General features: G+C 32.5%; 1 protein-coding gene and 2 pseudogenes across 1 annotated transcript; 2 read left to right on the top strand and 1 right to left on the bottom strand.

Moving 5' to 3' along the window:
• Nucleotides 1-4,422: 4,422 nt before the first annotated feature.
• Nucleotides 4,423-9,500, top strand: LOC107019299 (annotated as a pseudogene).
• A 300-nt stretch (nt 9,501-9,800) lies between these two features.
• Nucleotides 9,801-10,409, top strand: LOC114073886 (annotated as a pseudogene).
• Nucleotides 10,410-12,230: 1,821 nt separating this feature from the next.
• Nucleotides 12,231-14,685, bottom strand: LOC107019298. Its single transcript, XM_015219832.1, has 7 exons — nt 14,450-14,685; nt 14,112-14,375; nt 13,832-13,995; nt 13,444-13,728; nt 13,222-13,352; nt 12,743-13,084; nt 12,231-12,677 (listed from the first exon to the last, which is right to left on the bottom strand). The coding sequence occupies exons 1-7, from the start codon at nt 14,683-14,685 to the stop codon at nt 12,231-12,233; spliced, it is 1,869 nt and encodes a 622-aa protein (XP_015075318.1).
• Nucleotides 14,686-21,528: the final 6,843 nt, after the last annotated feature.

Raw genomic sequence — 21,528 nt, 5'->3', positions numbered from 1 at the left:
ACCTCTTCGGATTCCACTAAGTCCCTCTTCAATCGAGAGATCTCAAAACTCTGCTCCTTTTTTATCTATCGTGCCAAGTGGATTCTACTATGCAATTCTTCCTCCAACCGGGTTAATCTTCCTTCTGCATGCTTCAATTCTCCTTCCATATCTTGCAACTCTAACTTGTGATTTTTTCCTCTTTGGACCTGTACTTCTTGCCGTGCAATGGTTGCTTTGACCTTCTCCAACTCTTTTTTCAAATGTCTTATAGTATGTTGCTCTTTTCTTTTTCTGCTGGATCCTTCGGGAGTGTCACCAAATGTCATTGGATCACGAAACCACGATAGGTACCTAGGAACCACCTTTCATTTATCTTTCTCCACAACCATTTCACTTAGCTCAGAAATAATACTCCCGTACCAAATCTTCATAATCTCTTCGCTATTAATAGCAAAACCTGGTGGAGTGTCATATGCAAATCTACTCATATCATCATTGGGTGAGATTTCTTGAACTCTGGCTAGTTGACGCATCACCCGAAGTGGGGCATATGGTTGAACACCTCTAAGACCAATCAACACAAGAAATGAGATATCACTACACATGCAAATGATATCCTTAGCTGAGAACCAGTAATAATTCCACACTATTTCATCAGATGTGATCACTGAAAGTTTTTCTTCACACGCTATGATTCCTTTTGGAAAATCAGTTTTGGCTTCCCTTTCCTTATGAGAGGAACATAATTTCACCAATCTGGAGTAAACCTAGGCGCGCGATCATGGTGATAAAGGTGTTCCAAAAACCATATTTGAAGCAAAATATTACAGTCTTCAAAGTACATTTCCCCACTTAAACATTTAGTCAATGCACGAAACATATCTGCCAGGTTCAAAGGAATAATAGTTGGACTTTCCATTGTGGTCAACACCTTCATCACACAAGCCAGTCGAATGTCAATATGCTCGTCCCTTTTGGGGAAAATAATGAGCCCCAAAAATGCGACCATAAAAGCAAAACATCCATTTGCCTTCCAAGCCTCTTCACCCCCTTGATTACACAACTGGTTTCGATAGTTCTTGAATCTATCCCTTTGGTCGTATCTCTGGTATAGAAAGTCCAATGAGACCCATCCATTTTTCAAACTCGCTTTCTCTATCTGATTAATTTAGAGCAGTTCCAGGAATTTTTTGGCATCAACATGTTTCGGAATTATGGGTCTTTTATTGTGTAGGTCAGCACCTCGAACAGTAGACCCCTTCCCCATGAAGCCGGCAATTTCTTCCAAAGTTGGTGTCATCTCACAGTCAGAAAAACAAAATACATTATTTTTGGGATCCCAAAAAGGAATCAATGCCTCCACCACATCCCTTCTAGGGTCAATCTCCATAAGATGCACTAAATGCACCAAGTATTCCTTTACTCTTTTTTTCTCATGACTTCCCATGTATGTCCACCATTGCCATAAATCTTTTGGTATAGTATCTATGATCATAAACTTTGGAATTCCTTCGCTTTTAAGCCTTTTTGAACCTTGTCCTTTGGTCGATGGTGCCATTTGTACCTTTAAATAGAATTCAATAAAGGTTTTTATGACAAACTCTAACAGAGTGAAGAAAGAAAAGTAAAAAAAAATAAAATAAAACACCAATTTTTATAAACATCGAACCCGAGAAGGGATGCCTAAGTATCTCTTTTTAGTGAGAATCAGGTGTGCGTAGTTCATGAAAGAAAAACTTCTCTTGGCAAGACTACCCCTTTTGTTTTGATCTTTTTTTTAAAAAAAAAAATTAAACTCACAAAGCTATTTTGAAGATGGTCAACAATGTTAAGGCCTTCTGAACCAACTATTTTTACATAGCATATAAAATGAACATTTTGGTCTAGCATGGATACATATCTTAAATTTCGCTAAGTCAATTGTACATGATGAAAGAAAAAAAACATACAAGAGACATTTTATCTAGGTTTAACATTTATGAAGGTGTCTAGACTGGCTTACTCGAGCGGACAACTCGAGTCAGGGAGGGTCAGCGTACCGGTACCAGAGCTATTCCGGCTTAACTGGTGGTCCAACCCCGCCTAACATGTGTGACAACCTAGAATCAGGAGCGTAACTGCACACTTACTCATCCTAGACAGAAGTCATGTGGACGGTAACCGCACACACAGTGTATAACAAAATTACAGAGACTCAGAGGGTGTGTGAGAGAAATACTTTATATACAATATAATATCAAAACAATGAATTGCTGAAATAACACAATCAGCATCCAAACATAAAATTTATCCAAATAAACAAAATAGCCAAAAAAAAAAGTTAATGTACAAAGCTCGAATACTAAAAGAATGGTGTCCCCAGCAGAGTCGCCAAATCTGTCACACCTCTTTTATTTTTTACAATGGTTGAGGATATGACGGGTTTTTAAAAAAATATTTTTTGTTGTAGAGTCGCCACTCGGAATTGAGTTTTTTAGGTGTTCCAAGTCACCAGATAGTTCTTAGTTTAAAATTAAAAAAAAACTCTTCTTTTTTTTTTTGGTCTACGAAAACAGAGATTGGTTCTAGCACGGTCGCTTTATTAACTTATATTTGGCTAAAATTATTTATTTATTTATTTTGAATAAAAGTGAAGAAATTGTATTAATTACTATTTTAAAAAGTTTGATTGGCCTAAGAGCATAACCGCACACAAGACCCTTTTGTTAGAAAAGAATACACACCAAGGATCGTAACCGAACACATGATGGTATTTAAAGTTTTATTTTATTTTTTAAAGAAAAAAAATACAATAATTAATTACTCAATTTTTTTAAAAAAAATGATAAAAATGCATGAAAGAAAATGGTGTAACATATATACCAAGAAATGAGTAGTATTTATTTATTTATTATTATTAAAAAATTCCTAGCACTTATATTTATTGTTTTACCAAAAGAAAGAAAAACAAATAAGTTTTACTACTAGACAATGACAACAAAAGAAGAATTTTTTTTTTTTACAAAATTACAATTAAACAATCTTTTAAACTAAAGATATACTAATTTTAATTTAATTTTTTTATATTGATAAAAATATAAAAAATGACCAATTTGGTAAAAAAAAATTTATAAAATGACTACCTTGACTTATTTGATAGAAGATTGCAAAATAGCAAATTTTCTACTTGTTAGATTATTAAGTCAAATTTGTATTTTAACTTTGATAGTCAATTCAAATATTTATTTAAGAGAATTTTATTTTTTTATTTTTATTTTTATTTTTTTTAAAAAAAGATCATATATATATATATATATATATATATATATATATATATATATTATTTTTATTTTATTTTTTTGCAAAAATAACAAGATTTACATTTTTCTTTTGTTGCAAAAATAACCAGATTAAACCCTTTTTCAAAAATGACTAGTTTTACATTTTTTTTATTTTTTTCTTAAGTTCGTTTTTCAAAAACAAAGTTACCAAAAACCTAAAAAATGCGATTGTTATATTTTATTTTATTTTACCTTTTCTTTTTTACTTGCTAAAGATAACATTTAAACTAAATATGATTAATAATATGTATGTACATCATAATAAACACAATCATATGAGAAACACTATAGAATAAACTAATAAAATACAAACTAAATAACATAAGGATAAACATAATCATACGAGAATCAGAATAAACTTAGTAAAGAAAATCGACAATTTTTTTTAAAAAAAAAACATAAAAAGAACATAAACATTAATTCAAGATTACATTGAAATGTAAAAAGAGATGCCTAGAGTTGATGACAAGCAAATAATAGAAGCAAATTCAATTGAATTTCCAAGATAAACCAAGAGAAATGTCTTCTTCTTTTTTTAAAGAAGAAGAAACTTTTTTTTTTCTTCTTGCAATTTTCTTTCTATCTTTTTCTCTTTTTTCTTCCTCCAAAAGAAGGGGGTTTAAATAGATGTTCAACATTAAAACTCTCACTTTTCTTGAATACATAAAAGAGGAGCCAATGCATGCATTGGACTCTTTGTTTTCCCAAGGTGCCACCCAAGATGGCCAATGGAAATTTTTTTTATTTTTTTTTTAAAAAATCAGATTAATTGAATTATTCATTTGCCCTTTTAGATGACTTATTAATTGAATATAGTTATATGGGTCATCAGAAAATAATAGGCCCAAATATCATTTAGATGACCCATTTCTTTTAGGAAAAATTAGCAATTAAGACAACCTTAATAACATAATTAATCAAAATAACATTAATTTAAATTTTTTAGTGAAAATGAAAAAATAGCAATATGTTTATTAATGTTACGTATTTTATTAAATGTGTGTATTTCAGATTTTAGTGTATATTGGTATTATTAATTTAATATATTAATGAAAACTCATTTATTGGACCAAAACATGGTCCAATAACATTTAATGAAAAAAAAATTAATTAACAATTTCGTGTAAAGTTCCAAGAAAGGTAAAAATTAAACCAATTCAAAATTTTCAGCCAAATTTTCAAGTTTCTTTCACAAAATTTCCAAATTTCTTCATCAAAGCCATTGATTATCAAGGATTCAAGCAGATTTTTGAGCTAGGATCATTATTAAAGAAGATTTCGTGGTGGCAAGGTTAGTTCAACTTTCGGTTTTGATTTTTTTTATGTTTTTGTTAAAGTTTTGATTTTGTATATCAAGATTTTATGGACAATTTATGTGATTTTTGTTTTAATATCCATCATACATTTATGATTTTGTATTTTTTGTCTATTTTTTGTGATTTTCTTTCAATGTTTAAGATTAGGTAGATTATGAAAGTTCATATATATAGAATCATTGTTGTTTGATGTTCAATACGCAGTTGTTAAAAGAATTTTTTTTTCTTCAGATTTTTGGATTGTTGGAAAAAAAAGTGTATTGTATGCAATGGCTGATTCAGTCAAAATTACTAGAGGTATAAACAACAACATTCAAAATTTTCTAGAATTTTCCTCATTTGATTTGTGCATTACTCAAGGATTGATCGAAAATGTAGGATCTGCGGCGAGAATGACACAAGATTATAAAATGGCAATTGATAGCTCTTCAAAAAAAAAAAGGAAAGTGTCGTGCTATAAAACCCTTGTTGATCAACAAGAATATCGAAGTGATGAAGTATTACGTCATGACGATGAAGAGGTATTAAATTATTAACGAAACTATTTTTTATGCTATGTCTATAGTTGGTTTTTGTGTTTGAAATTGCATGTCTTTCAGATTGGAAGCTTATAGTTTTAAATACATAAAAAAAATTGTATCCCTAAATGTGATGTGATAAATATCCAAAGCAAGTATAAAAAATGTAAAAAAGAAAATCTACTAAAGGCAACGACTTGTTAATTACTCGACCAGAGATCTTATCTTGAAAAAAAATCAACTACAGTAAAGGAAAGAGGTTAGAATGCCGCTGTTATGCATATCTCTAGGAAGGCCTATAAGGCCCAGGCTTCATTCTAGAAATTTATACATATACAATTGTGCATGATAATAGATGAATGTACCTTCACAAAAGACTCAAGGTGCTAAAAGCCTCAAAAGCAAGGCTGGAGATTAAAGTTGGTGTGCCATTTATTATGAAGAAAAATAAGTGGACTTTGTAAATGTTAAAATATCAAGTATATTTATGTCATGAAGCTGGCTATACCTCATCTCAAACATATGCATATGATTCATATGTTACCATGAACCTGCCCCTATAGTTGTTTTTGTCTTTGAAATTGCAAATGTCTTTCAGATTGGAAGCTTATAGTTTTAATTACATAAAAAAAATTTGTATCCCTAAATGTGATGTGATAAATTGTGGATATAATTAAAACAAGGTCTAATTTTTATCAGTTTTGCAAATATGCAAATTACATTTTCTGTTTGCGTCTAAGTAAAAAGATAAAAAGTTTACACGAGTACTATAATCTTGCTTCTTTCCACCCCTTTGTTAGTTCTGTAAAGTTCTCAATGTAGAACTTGTTAGTCCGACAAAAAGTATTCATGTAAAAAAAGCCGTCAACAAAAAATGTGCTAGTATCAATATAACTAAAAATACCAAAACACTAATATTGGATGCTACAAATTACCTTATACGTAAGACTCTTCTCATTTGCTTGTCAATATTAAGAAAAGAAATACAATATTTATCTTTATATATTCCAATTTAGTAGATTTCTCTCAAACTGTATTCTAGTAGCCATTATTTTTGCCCATATTTTGTTGTATACATATATTAGATTGTTGAATAATGTATTTATATTCTTTTCAGCATCTTTTATGTATTCAAATTTTGATAGACTTATAGTATCAGTTTAGTTGTATTTTGTTATTTATTTCATTTTATTTTTTATGTCATCAACATTCATGATTCAGAATGAACATTCAATAATTTGTATACAATGTAGTTTCTCTTATTCTATTTTGTTAACTAGTAATAGATTTATATATCAGTAATTTTTTAAGTAGGTATTCCTTTTATTGTTGAACATGTGCAGGCAAATGAATTTTATGTCAAAAATAAACCAAAAAAAGCTCCCCATATTCATTGTTTCTTTAATCATGACATAAAAGCTGACTTGGTGAAGTATTTACATGGACATGTATACAATGTGTTCTGTGAAAGCACCTGTTTTGATAATTATATGCAAATGCATCAATGTCGTGCTCGCGGACAAATACATAGGTGTTGCATGGCTTTAGAACTCAATTGTAGTTCTCGCCAAGCATTTGTAATGCGTGTAAATGGATCTACGTTGCGTTTCACTTTGAGAGAATTTACTTTGATTAGTGGATTAAATTGTCTCAACGAAGAAAATGATTTCATCTTTGATGAGTCAGAACCAAATAGGTTCATGGAAAAATATTTTGAGGGTGTTAAGTTGATCAGGAAAATTGATATAATGAGGAGTTTTCATCGAAAAGTGTGGGGGGAGAACTCTCAGGATGGCCTGAAGTTTGCAATTTTATACTTCATCCAGACAGTGATTTTTTCCGGTGAAAGAGCTACCAAAAAAGTTCCTAGATTATATTTTGATCTTGTTGAAAGTGAAAGGTACAGTCAGTTTCCATGGGGGGGGAAAAGCTTTCTATTTGATGATAAAGATCCTGAGCAAGAGGTTGAATAGTGAAAAACAATTTTACAGAATCAGGGGAATGCCTATTATATTTCAAGTATGGTTGTTTGAGTGCAGTTCGAGTATTGATTTCCAGGTCGCTCAAAATGTTGATGACCATATTCCGAGGTTGCTCAACTGGCAGACGACCAATGAGAGTCGTAGATACAAGAAACTTATGAACACCATATTTAGTGATGTTAATAACAAGGTACTTAACTGACATATATTTAATAATCACCAAGTTGTATGTTTTCTTATTGTTTTTATTCATAATAGTAACAAAATGTTTGGNTATTTATAATAGTAGCAAAATGTTTGAAATTCAGATTAAATTCAGGAACATTACACCTAATCAAAGGGAACTTGCAGTATTGCAACTGCCACCGGAGGGTATCGAAAATCAAGCTCCACCTCAGTATTCCGATTCATCAGATGATGATCTAGATGATGAAATAATTGATAGTAATGATGATCCACGAGAGGGAAGTTGTGAGGATAAAGATTCTGACGATGATTTTCAAGCACCTCCTCCACAAGCAGTAAAGGTCAAAAGAAAAGGAAAAGTTGGTTCCTCAACGTCGCCTGTTAGAAAAAGGACAAAGAAGCTGGTGACTGGTGGATCCAAACAGGTTGCAAAAAATTTGGAACCTCGAATTGCTGTTAAACAGCCGATGAAAAAGAATGTTGTATCCAAAAAGGTACTAAAGAAACTTAAGGTTATTTTAAAGCAAACTGAATGTCTACATGCATATCTAACAAATACAATTTCGAGTGATTATGATATTTCAGAGAACAAGCGGATCTGAAGTGGAAGGATGGTTGAAAGAGCTGTCAGATTTCAGAAAAGAAGTATTTACCATACAGTACATCCTTCATAGTTATACACTTATTAGAATTTTAAATTTTTAATAAGCTACATCATTATGTCATATTTTTAGGTTAAACAAGAGTTTGTTGAAATTCGCAATTTGATCAACGACAGCTTCAAGACTGTTCTGACAGCTATTAATTCAACACGGGATGAGCAGGAGGTTTGTTATAAAAAATAAAATGACGTAACGTATTTCAAATTTACATTTTTGTTAATGATTTACGTTGTAATATAACACAGGCCGAGCATTCTGATGATCATATTGTCCCTCCAAATTCAAACAATGAAGATGGGTATAAACCACCATACACTTCCAATAAAGAATCTCCATCAAATCAAGTTCTGGTAGTTCAGTGTGACAAATTGAAATCTGAAAACTCAGAGGTACTTGTAGTTTTTTTATTAATTTAGGTTGTATATACAATCCCTATTTTGGTGTTTTTTACGAAAATTTTGAATTTATTCACTTTTATGAAGTTGTAACTTTTAATATTTGATTACATGTTTATTGGATTTTTATTTTTTTACAAGACACTCAAGGCTTTAAATGACAGTAAATCAACAAATGTTGTGCCCCATGTAAGTCAAGATTTGTGTATCATTTTAAACTCAATACTTGTGTGATAAATATCATTAATAAGCCTCCTATATTTTATATGATTATACATTTATATAATTATGATCAAACTGTATCAAGCAATCTTAACTCGGTTTATGCTTACATGTATTACAAAAAACTACAATTTTTTAGTCAATAACTGTTATCATTTACAACTTTAAAGGACTTTTCATTATTGTAAAAAATTTTCATGTTTCTTGTTATTTTTTTTTTTAAAGACAATCAACAATTCAGATGGAATATATCCCAAATCCGATGATCATTAGGTAAGTCAGGTTTTAGACAAGTTTTATGTTTTTTTGTCGTACATCCTAATGTGTGATTACAATATACAAATTTGCCTTAAATTTCAGTCTCAATAAATGTTCATTATCATATCAACAATTTCATTTATAACTTTCATTTTATAAGGTTTTTTGTATCAACACCCTGTTCGAAATCTGAATGAAGTGGATTATTAATTAAGTGCTCCAAGACCTACAATTCCTAGAGTATGTTATTTAATTTTATAAGTACATTTGTTATACCATTATTTGGGTCATTACTTTTAAGGTGTTGTTATTTTTACGAAATTCATAGGTAAATCAACCAAGCTTTGTATTTGATATACCCCCCCCCCCCTCCAAAAAAAGTGCTTGGAGTATCTGAAAATTCACGTGAGGTCGATGTTGAACAAATGTCATGTCCAGTCCCTATCCGGGTTTTGGATCACATGAATGTTACAACTGATTCACGGTTTGAATTTGACGATCAATTCATGCCTAGTCTCAATTCTATAAAGAGTAGCATCGCACCACATTCAACTGTGATAAAAGGACACACCGAACAGTTGCCAACAACAATTGCAGGATGCATTACAACAAAGCCAGATCATGCCACTATCGATGTCCATTTGGGTACATCAAGTTAGCCCCACATTTTTTAATTGAAACACCCTTTTATATTTGATTTGATCTCTGGTGATTATGATATAACGTTGTGGGATGCGTTTCGTTCATGGATCCGAGATGGATTACTTACAAAGCACGATAAAAAGTAAGTCATTGGTGAATAATTACAAGATATTTTTACAACATAACTATTTAAATTTTTGTATCCGGTTAAATGTTTGTTCGTGTTTCAACAACAGTTATTGTTTGGTGTAGCTTATATATAGGTTTTCTTGATTTTTTTTGTATTTAAATGTTGATAGTAATTACTTTTTTAATGAATGGTATACTATTTCTGTTTTTATTCTGTTTTAGGAAGCATGATCAAGACCATTACAAGAAGAATCTAGCTGAAATTCATGTGGCCATTAACCTTGGCGTTCTCCTAATAGACAATAAGAATTGGTTCTATAATCTGTATTTCAAAGGACAGTTATTGAACAATTCGGTAAGAGTTGTTTAGCATTTATCTTTACTAACAATGATTGATTAGTAGTTATAGTATTTATACATTTGTCTTTAAATTTGTCAGCATGTTGATGTGATTTTATATTATCTACGGAAAAAAGCCAAGTATGATGTTGGAGGCAGCTATTAATACACAACTGTAGATTGTGTATTTAGTTCAAAGATCTCTGCTATTTGGAAAAAATATTTGAATTTAGATAGCGATGTTGGTTGTGCCGATGAAGAGCATGTCATTGCTGAATACATTAGAGGGTACAAAATGCATGTTGATACACCTTGGCATACAATTGATTATGTTTTTGTTCCTGTCCACGTTAAGGAGAAATTTCATTGGGTGTTGGTTGTGATATCATTGAATGATAAGTGTATCAACGTGTATGACTCATATAGGGCAGCAAGTCACGATGCAGCTATCAAGGTAGAGATAGTTAAACTGTCTCAGTTGGTCCCTTTGAAGTTAACAGTCAATGACTATTACAACAATAAAGGAATTGATGTATCGCAAGCTCAAAAAGAGAATGAGTTCTTTAATGTAGTATTCTTAGATAATGTTCCTCAACAGTCGCATGGGTCTCTGTAAGTTTGTGTTTCTTTTGATTTTACTATCATCAAATCATCAATATTATATTGTGTACTAAATTTTAATTTCTTATATTATAGGGATTGTGGTATTTATATGCTAGCTTTTGCCGAATACCTATCATATGGCCAAGGTATTCCAGCGAATATTTTGGATGCATCGTGTTTACGATCAAGATACGCTACACTTCTTTGGAATTATGCCAACAAAAGAATGATGCTGGAGCAATAAGTGACAATGAAGCACCTCCACGATATAGCAGATTCAATGTAGCAATGGAGGAGATTGATACAATTCAAATAGATTAGTTGTTGTCCATTTTTTGATGTGTCATTATACATTAGTTTTTGTATTGCTATGAAACGATTTTAAAGGGTTCCAGTTCTTGTGTTTATTAATGTATAAAATCTTGAAGTTCTGGTTTCAAAGTTTTGGGTTAATATTAAAGTGTTTCAGTCCTTGTGCAGTTTATCTGACAGTGTTGTTCCAGTTAATGAATCTTTGCTACATATAAAATCTATTTCTTTGTTGTTCCAGTTAATGAATATTTGCTACACATTTTATTTTTCTTACCAAAAGAGCATATATGAGGCTTTGTGGTAAGTGAGGGGAAAAAAGCGTTTTATTTGTGTGTCAAGCTTAAGTATTGCATGTGGGGTACACAAAACTCATTTTTTGAAGTTTAACTGCAATACATATGATTCTACCAACATACAATTTTTGTGACTCATACAAGTTCACACATACAATTTAGATAGAACAAATATAATGTAGATTAAAATCATGGATACGAATACATTTCATTATAAAAGGTATACGAAAACAATTACAATAATCTAACAAAATGTATGCATTCATATGTTTCAAATGGATGTAAGACTTGATATTAAATTATTAAATTATAAATACAATTAATAATACTAACAACATAAAAAAGATAGAATATGTATAGCGAATATGAATACTTTTAGAGAGAAAACGAATACCAAAAAAAATTGTATGCATTAAAATGTTATAAAAATAATTTATATTAAATTATAAATACAATTTAACTTGAATACAAGTAACTGCAATGGTTTAGTTTGTGACTCATACAATTTCACTCATACATTCTAGATAGAGCAAATACAATATAGATTAAAAACATAAATATGAACACTTATCAAAAGATATTAAAACCATGGATACGAATACATTTCGACAGAAAATGAAGAAAAAAAATTGTATGCATTAAAATGTTACAAAAAATAATTTATATTAAATTATATATACAATTAAACTGGATTACAAGTAACTGCAAAGGTTGTGTTTGTGACACATACAAGTTCACTCATAAACTTTAGATAGGTCAAATATAATATATATTGAAAACATGGATATGAATGAACACTTCTCCAAAGAAAATGTATACAAAAAAAATATTTACCGAATTCAAATAGAAGAATCCAACAATTGTATGCATTCAAATGGATGTAACAATTGGTATTAAAATGTAGATACAATTAGGTTTCGAATACAAGTAATGATATTCGAGAGAAGACGTAGAGCGAATACATTTCAAGATACAACCATGAACAAAGAATTCCATGTTATTTTATTAACCAGAAGGCATTAGAAATCTGGAAGCAACCTAACTCTAAAAATATACAAAAATGAAACATCATTAACTATACAATATGCGGTCCATTCCTACATGAACGCCTATTGTGCCCTTTAAACCCACATGTACTGCAAGAATTCTTTCTCTTCTTACCATATAGCTTGCTATACGTCTTGTCACGATACTTTTTGGATGGCCTTCAGGGAGATTTTTGTGATTTGGAGGCTGCACTATCTGGTCCTTAATATACCCAGGTACATTCCACTCGTTTTGATCAGGTAACCGACGAATTGAAATGCTATATGTATTCAACAAGTTACTTGGCTTGTACAGGTCGGAACAATATGTCCCAACATCAAAATGTTTCTTCTTTAAAACAGTCCAAGCGTGCGAACATGGTATTTCATCTATTTGAAACCTCTTGCAAGTACAAGTTTTATTTTCCAAACAAACAATGTAGGTTCTACCTTCGTGATGAACACTAAACACATAGTTATTTGATGGTACAACCTACAAAAATAAATAAACACTTATGTTATATAATTTTGATGAACATATAAATCGTAACAACATACCTTCATACGTAATGATGCTTCTTCATTAGCAACAAGCATCTCTTGTGGTCTACCACAAAGTGTGGTGAAAGTATGTGAAGCAAACGTATGATTTTTCAAATTCCATCTTTCAATCATCTGTCTTACTTTCTTAAGAAAATCGTATACCGGTAATTCCCTTGCTTCAAATAGACAAGCATTTATGCACTCAGCTATGTTTGATGTCATAACCATTCCTCGATCAACTGTTGCATATACCCTAGCCCATTTTTCATAACCTGCTGATTCCAAGTAATTTTTTACACGAACATCAACTAGTTCAACCTTTTTCATCAGTTCATCAAATTCAGATTGTTTGTATGCCTTTGTCATCCCATAAAAAACTTCCGACAGACTATTGTGCGACTTTTTAAATAGTGTTTTCACATTTTTCCACAAATGCCAAATACAGGCATAATGAGGAACTCCATCAAATATCCTCGAAACTGCCTTTATAATACTTTTGTTTCGATCGAACACAACGCACATGTTATATTTAATGCCATGCGCTTCTCTAAACTGTTCAAAAACCAAGTCCAGGATGCATCATTTTCTGAATCAATAATTCCATATGCTAGCGGCAATAAATTTCCTATACACAAAACATTTAATAAAGTTATTATTTCATATAGAATAACTATATTAATCAACCAAAAAAAGTGTATATATTATCATTCTAATACCTGCTCCATCAACAGTACTTGCAGAAACAAATACTCCATTGTACGTCCCCCTGAGGTGGCTGCCATCAACTACGACAATTGATTTACAACACTCAAAACCTTTTATGAACGGGAAGAGAGAAATAAAAAGATAAAGAAATTGATTTTCATCGATTTTCTTCATCCTTATATGAGATCCAGGGTAGGTAGCGTCCAATACGTATAAGTAGCTCGACAGTTTACCATAAGAACCAGATGGGGTACCCCTTAAAGAAATTACAGCCTTTTCCTTAGCCTTCCACGCCACTGAGTATGATAAAATTTACTCCAAGAGCTAGGCTGACATCTTGTTGTATATCCTTTGGCGTCAACTTCCTTTTATGATCAACTAACTTGGGTTGTATCATACCTCCAATAAGATTGCTTGTTGCTTGACGTTGTTCATAAACCTTATCTTTCAATGGACACGTGCGATCATCTACGAATTTTCTAATTCTGAACATTCCAGATTTATTGATACTTGACGACTTCAACACCCACCCACAATTATCAGAGACACAAACAAGTGTATAACTGTTTGAATAACACCATATTAGAATTAGTTAAAATACAAATAAAATATTTGAAAGAATGTAAAAAAACATAATGAAAAAAAAAATTATAAGAGAATCCAACCCAAATACACATACCATGTTTGACTCGATCTGTCCGTTTTCCATTGGAATCTATGATTAATAGCGTATTGCATCATCACAGCCTTTAAAGTTCCCTTGTCCTTATAAACTTGATCTTCCAACACTACCTTATGTTTGGCGTTTGTAATAATGTCGCAATTCATGTTAATGCCATTGTTCGGCACACTAAGCACTAATGCTTCTGTATCAACTATATCTATTCCATCAGGCCCACACATTTCAAATCCATTTTCAAACATATTTCTATCAGCTAATTGACTGTCATTCACAAATATGGATACACATATAGGGTACTTTGATAATTCTTTGTTATCTTTTTTAACGACACATACACTCTCACACCCATGTCGTTGTGTATTTCCAGAGGTGTAGTACTACCCTCTATCTTATATTTATGTTTCACAACGTTGAAACTCAAGTCAACACAAATTTGCTTTGAAACAAGATCCATTAGTTCTCTAAATGTCGCATGCTCTTTTAGCACAATTGCTTCTGTACTGTAATCAACATAGCAATTTTCCTTGTTCCACCTCCCAGAATGCATGACCAAAAAACTAATGCTTCCCATTGCTACAATAACAAATATATAAGTGATGATCACATTTTTTTAGTATTCCAAAATCAAAAAAAAAATGTGTCCAATCTACATTCAAAAAAGTGTACGTTCAAAGGGTACCAAAATCGGTAAAGACTGAACTCAAATTCACAACTTTTATCATACAGTAACAACCGTTTCAAAATTAATACGTATAAAATTTCATATTGTTAAAAACAAGAAATAAAAAAAAATACATAACTAATATGGGTTTAAACAGAATCAAACACATATCCAACCGTACACATCATATAATCAGATATAATTATATTATTGTTACTTATCTTGTTCAGAGATTTTCTATTGATATCAATGGAACTTACGTTGAGCTTCCAAAAAAAAAATTCAAATCATACAAACATTTAACGTATTCATATTAAACATTTAAAAAAATACCTAATCTCGAAATTATGAATTACACTGAAAGGAATAAATTGTTGTTGTGGGATTCAAAAATTTCCGCTTTCAAAAAAATTTCGTATTCGATTATATTTGCAGAATTCGAATTGTAGAATCAAGCTTCTTTATCAATTGAATAATTAAGGAGACAATTTTGTTAGTATTTTTTTTTTTATAAATATGAAGAACAAGGAAGAAAAAAAAACGCTCAACTTAAAAGATGGCAAAAGTACAGCTTTTTAAAAAGTAACTGAAGGATTATTAATCCTATTTACCTTTTTTATGTTTTAATTTCCATTTTTTCTATAATTTTTTTTTATAAATATACATATCATATTAAAAGAAAAAATACGGTGAACCTAATCTAAACTAATTAAAACATGCTAGTTTTACTAAATATTGAAATATTGTTACTGTGTCACCACAAAAACTAACATATTGCTGTTTTGATAAAATTCTCTTTCTTTTATTCATTGTTTGAATAATAGTTAATGGGTCATCTGAAAATAAAAGGCCCAAATGTCATGTAGATGACTCATTTCTTTTATTCATTGTTTTAATAATAGCTGATGGGCCATCTGAAAAAATCTAAAATAGGCCCAAATGTTGACCCATTTCGTCAAGACCCAAACAAATTGACCCACTAACACAAAATCTAAACATCTAAACAATTTTAAAGATCAAACACAACAAAATAATGCAAAAAAAAAAGTAAAAAAATAATAAACATAAAACGAAATAAAAAATAAATAAATAATAATAATACTTCAAGCAAATCATCAACATGATAAACTTAAAGAACATTAATAACACAAATCCGACATCAAACGACTTATAAAGTCAAACGAAAAAAGATAATGATGAATTTGGATAAAGATTGAGAGGGGGGAAAGATTGACATAACTTTCGGGTAAATGAAGATCGCCGAAAAACTTTGCCAGAAAATTTTTTAACGGATTTTAAACTTAAAATTTATATCAAATGATAGCCCTTGAAGAGCTCTACACATTTATGTAAAGGGTTTGGGATGGAAATGATCGGAACTTTATAAATCTAAGGGAAAAAGTAAAAATTCATATTTGGTTTTCGTTAGATCTACGAAGTTTGGCTATAGATATGGATGAAAGGTTTGTAGATTTAGGTAGAGGAGGGTGAAACGAAAAGATGGTAAAATTTTAAAGATTTTCTCAGCCAAAAAGGTGGTGGCAACCGGGCGGTGGTGGCGGCAGCGGTGGCCGGCTGGCGGCATGGTAGTAAAGGGAAGAAGAAAAATATAAAAAAAAATCTAAAATAAAAGAAATGCTAATTTTTTGGAGTTTTGTATTTTTGTTTGGGTCCAATAATAGCCCTTGGATCAAAATATCATGAATGGTTGAGATTCAATCTTGACCATTTCTATTGACCGGGTCAAAATCAATTGGGCCATCAGAATTGATATAAATCAGTCCAATTTAAACAAAATTGGGTCATTTGAGCCAATAAAATAATAAATACAAACACTCAAAATACAAATAAAAATAAAATTCCTTACTAAAATATTATAGGAGTCAAATAAACACGTCAAAAACTAGGTGTTCACAGCGTACATATGTGGGTATCTGAATCTAAAGAAAAATGGAGAAAAAGGATCAAATTTTGGCATTTTGGGGTTAGAAAAATGAAGAAGGAACATACCGGGAAAATCTAGATACCAAGTCCGCGTCGCGAAATTTTTCCTCATGATTACAGAAATGTTCTCTGTGTCTCGAAGTGGTCACAGACCATTCTGCCTCCAAATATATATGCATTTCCACGTTGCGGACATGCTTCTAGACAGTGATTTCTTGATCTTTTCTCATGTCTAACAATCTAAAAACACTCTTAAACATCATGAGATCTTTCCAATCACAAATCACAATCATTGAATCCATAATTCAATTCAAGGATCAATTAAGAGTCAAGTCAAGAGAAGTTAAGAGCAAAGTCAAAAGAAGTTCATATAGTCTTTCAAAAGTTTTTTACAAATGTTTTAACTTTGTTTTAATACTTGAGTTTTGATTTGAGTAAAAAATAAAGATTGAAGTTTTTTCCTAAAAAGAATACATGAGAACTATGTATTCTCAAAGAGTAAATGTTTTCACATTTAAACAAGAAAGGAAATTGATATTTCCAAAAGAGACTTTGGGCTAGTTTTTTAGTAAAGAGTAAATTTTTCACATTTAAATAATAAAGGATGTGAGAATTCCAAAAGAGCCTTTGAGCTAGTTTTCAGTAAAGAGTAAATGCTTTCACAATTAAGCAGGAGAGAAAACTGAGATTTCCAAGATAGACTTGAGCTAAGTTTTGAGCAATTATCTCAAACCACAGAAAGAATATTTTTAAACATAAAGAGCTAGTTTATTTTGGGAGCAGTATTGAGCACCGATATGGGGAAGAGTTCATACAGCTCCGATCCACTATAAACTATGTAGCCACCATCAATAGAAAGGGTCATACTTTTTAGATGATTCCTTTAGTGATTTTTAGCATATATTAGTGGATCCACTTAGTAGTTCCAGTTTTATACCCTCGACTAGGTATATGACGGCACTGGCAGCGCGAGGCAAAAACATTGTATCATCACAATAGCTCTTACGTGATGGTTGTAGGTTAGAGAAACTCCTACAAAAGTAATTGTATTCTTATATACATAGTTTATTTGTATTTTTAGATACATTTCAAATGTATATGTATCCTTGCATACACACAAAGTTGACATTTCTTTTCTTTATATTACACTTGTTTTAAACTTCTTTATATTGAAATGAGTTCAGTTATGTTGAGTTGAGTTGAGCTAGGTAAGATCTTTAGGTATTTTCAAGCTTGTGCCTTGTTTTAGAATTCCCTTCACATACTCGTACATTTGATTTATTGATTTCATTTGACCTATATCTTCTTATGATGCAAACAAAAATAACTAGGATCAGCATCCAGCACCTCGTTGATCCAGTTGAGCATTCAGAGTTTTGTGATGAACCTCATTGCTTCCAGATGATCCCTTTTATTGCTTTCAGTTTTATTATTAGTTCATTAGGATGTCATGGGTCTTGCCACATAATTTTTATTTGCACTTTATCCCCTAGGTTGTAGTATAAATATATGAGACATTCATTTGTAAATCATCAAGCATGTTTTAAAGCAATCTTCCAAGCTAATACAAAGTTTTCTTCCAAACCTTCAAAATCTTTCTAAGTTTTTCTTTACGTTCTTTTAGTGATCTAGCTTCAAAAGACTTAAGCTGAGCGTGAAAGAGTCGTGAATAAGATGTCGAGTGTTGCACAGAATATCAGTAAGACTCTTATTTCGTGATAATCTAGTATCAAAACAAAGATTTTTTCACTAAGGGAATGGTTAACGAAGGGGACATAAACGCCGCTAGCACTACCAATGTCAGTGTGAAAGGTAGAAAGAAGAACCGCGAGGAAAAAAAGGACCAAAAGAGTAATGAGGAAATGTTGCTCGACCCTACACCAAATGAGGTGCTAACATCTCACCCACCTTCGACCACCAAACCAAGTGACGATGAACTTGGCGAGGAGGCCATCGACGTCACTGCTAGAGAAAAATGGGTCGCACAGTTTGAAACAGCAAGGCAGGCGTGGAGATATTAGGCCGGTGTTTGAACGTGATCAATGACAAGTTCAAGACTCTCGAGGACTTCACACTTGAGGAGACCGACAATCTTCAAAAACAGTTGGAGGGACGCCAACATGCCGAGTTTGAGATGAAGAAGGCTATCACTTCCTTGGAGTGACGGCTCATGGAGGCGTTGAGCATGATTGAAACCATGAAGGCCGAGATAAAAACATTGAATGAGGGCGTGACAGTTGGAGAATTATCGTCGCTTAACCAAGATAAAGAGGCCAAGGTCAAGGCTCCCAAGCCACCTATGTTCAAATGCGTCCGTGACGCACAAGAGGTGAAGAATTTCTTGTGGCACTTGAAGAATTACTTCAAGTGTAACCAGTGAAGAGCGATGAAAACAAAATCAACACAGTTGTGTTGTATCTTTTGGAGACAGTCATGTTGTGGGGAGGCATAAAGAGTTGGAAATATGGAAGTGACTTTGCACCATTGACACTTGAAAGCAATTCCAAGTGGAGTTCAAGAAGGCGTTATTTCCTAACAACATCATCTATGAGGTGAAGCACAAGTTAGGGAGTTGAAGCAGACAGGCACACTCAGGCGTACATGAAGAAGTTCAACCACCTTCACGCTTCAGATTCCCAACCTCACGGATGAAGATATGTTTTTCCACTTCATGGATAGGCTTTAAAATTGGGTCAGGACGGAGTTGGAATGCTGACAGGTCAAGGCTATCAATAAAGCCATCACGCAGGGCGAAGCTTTGACAGAATTCAGGCATGAAAATCCTGATAAAATCGAAGAGGAGGTGAGAGGTAGTCATGACCATATTGGGGGAGATCATGATGAAGTCGAGGAGCAGCGACCAGATCCCAAGAATCATGATACCTACAAGTCTAATGGCAAGAAGTTTGGACGTTAAAGCAACATTGAGAAAAAGACAGATCCTACAAAGAGGAAAGATTGCTACATATGCGATGGGTCGCACGACTATGCAAGGTGCCCTGAACTGAAGAACATTGGTGCTATCATGTGAGAGCGGAAAGAGAAGAATGCACAAGAGCAAGGATAAGGCGTATAGACGACACCGTTGGGCTTGATAGGACTATGCGGAGCCATCACGAAGCAGCCAGGGAAATAAAAAAAATACAACACGCAATGTAGACATCACGATCAATGGAAGATCCACTCGTGCTATGGTAGACACGGGTGCAGAGGCCAATATCATTACCAAGACAGTAACAACGAGTTTGGGGCTGAGTTACAGTCCAAGTAAAGCCTAAGTCAAAACGGTCAATGCACCACCGCCTCCCATATGTGGAGTTACGCATAGGTAAGCCTCACGCTAGGGGAGTGGCAAGGTAAAACCTACTTCATTGTCTCTCCTTTGGATCTCTTTAATATAATCGTAGGATAAGATTTCTTCCAAGAGCGTCACGCAGTGATAGATCCTTACTTCCAACAACTTTTGATCATGGATCAAGAAGGATCATGTATAGTGCCTCTGGTTAAGGTACGAAAGACGGAAGGACAAGTACACTAACGACCATGTAGCTTGTGAGAGGCCTTAATAAAGGAAGAGTCGACATTTGTAGGCACCATTGCTAGTTCAAAAGAAGACAATGGTGCAAAAGGGTCCATCGTTGTGATGCCAAAGAAATCGCCAAGGCGATTGCCTCGTAGGAAGGAGGAAGATCATAAGGCCAGGCTAGAGGAGTAAAGAAGCAACTGAAAGAGTTGCAAGAAGGCCTTGATCAAGTCAACGGACTATTGATCCCACATGCACAAGACTCGAATGCCTATCCAGTGGCGATGTGATGCAGTTGTTGCATCAATAGGTAGGGCAGAGTGTTACGTCGCGCCACTTAATAGTTCAAATTTGGCATTGGAAAAATGGAGAAGAATCAGGAGTTGTGGGGAGGTTTGTAGAACACTCTAGAATTTCCTAGAAAACTCTAGAATGCCATAAAAAATATCTTAGAAGACTTTAGAAATCCCTAGAATATGTAGAGAATTCTAGAGAGGGACCAAAGTGTAATTATTAGAGGGTCTTTCCAAGTAATTTTTATTTGTACTTTAGCCCGTAGATTGTAGTTTAAATAGATGGGGCATTCATTTGTTAATTATCACGCAAGTTGTAAAGCAATCTTCCAAGCCAATACAAAACCTTCTTCCAAACCTTCCAAATCTTTCTAAGTCTTTCTTTACATTCTCTTAGCGGTCTAGCATCAAAAGACTTACTTGAGCTTATAAGAGCGTGAAAGGGTCGTGAGTAAGTTATGAGTGTCGCACGATACATTCGTAAGACTCTAAGACCGTGACATAAGATTGATTTATGGAAGGTGTGACTCCTTTCAATAATATTTGTCTATGATCCTGCTCATATTATTAATTCAAACCACTAAATAATTAAATCAACCTTAGTTGTTGTAGTTGCTCGATAATAATTATTGATTGAAGACATGAGCAACTGGAATTCAATACCACAACATAAGGGTTCGAAATCATAAGGGTTCGAAGTTCAATGTACATTCCGAGAAGGGGGAACGGCCGCTAACTTGTGATTGACCGGCAATTTGACTAAATGACTTTTTCAAATAATTTCTAAATTTTAACTAAGGATAGAAAGTTTCTTTTTCATTTTTATTTACTTAATATCATTATCATTTTTTCTAATTATTCATTTTTAAGGGAAAGTAACTAATGGGGATTATTCTAAGGGAATAAATTCAAGTTGCAAGACAACTAATGAAATAACATATAAAAGAAAATTAAAATAAAATAAAAATATTTTTTAACTAAGCATAAGAAAAA

Source organism: Solanum pennellii, chromosome 5 (assembly GCF_001406875.1).
Source record: "Solanum pennellii chromosome 5, SPENNV200".
NCBI lineage: Eukaryota > Viridiplantae > Streptophyta > Magnoliopsida > Solanales > Solanaceae > Solanum > Solanum pennellii.
The sequence above is the reverse complement of the archived record's forward strand: the minus strand, read 5'-3'. Positions and strand labels throughout refer to the sequence as shown.

Coding starts and splice junctions, on each gene's coding strand:
- LOC107019298 (XM_015219832.1), bottom strand. CDS start 14,685: ATGGGAAGCATTAGTTTTTTGGTCATGCATTCTGGGAGGTGGAACAAG. Junction 13,729..13,831: donor AACAAGCAATCTTATTGGAG/GTATGATACAAC, acceptor TATCATACTCAG/TGGCGTGGAAGGCTAAGGAA. Junction 13,353..13,443: donor AAGTACTGTTGATGGAGCAG/GTATTAGAATGA, acceptor TTTTGTGTATAG/GAAATTTATTGCCGCTAGCA.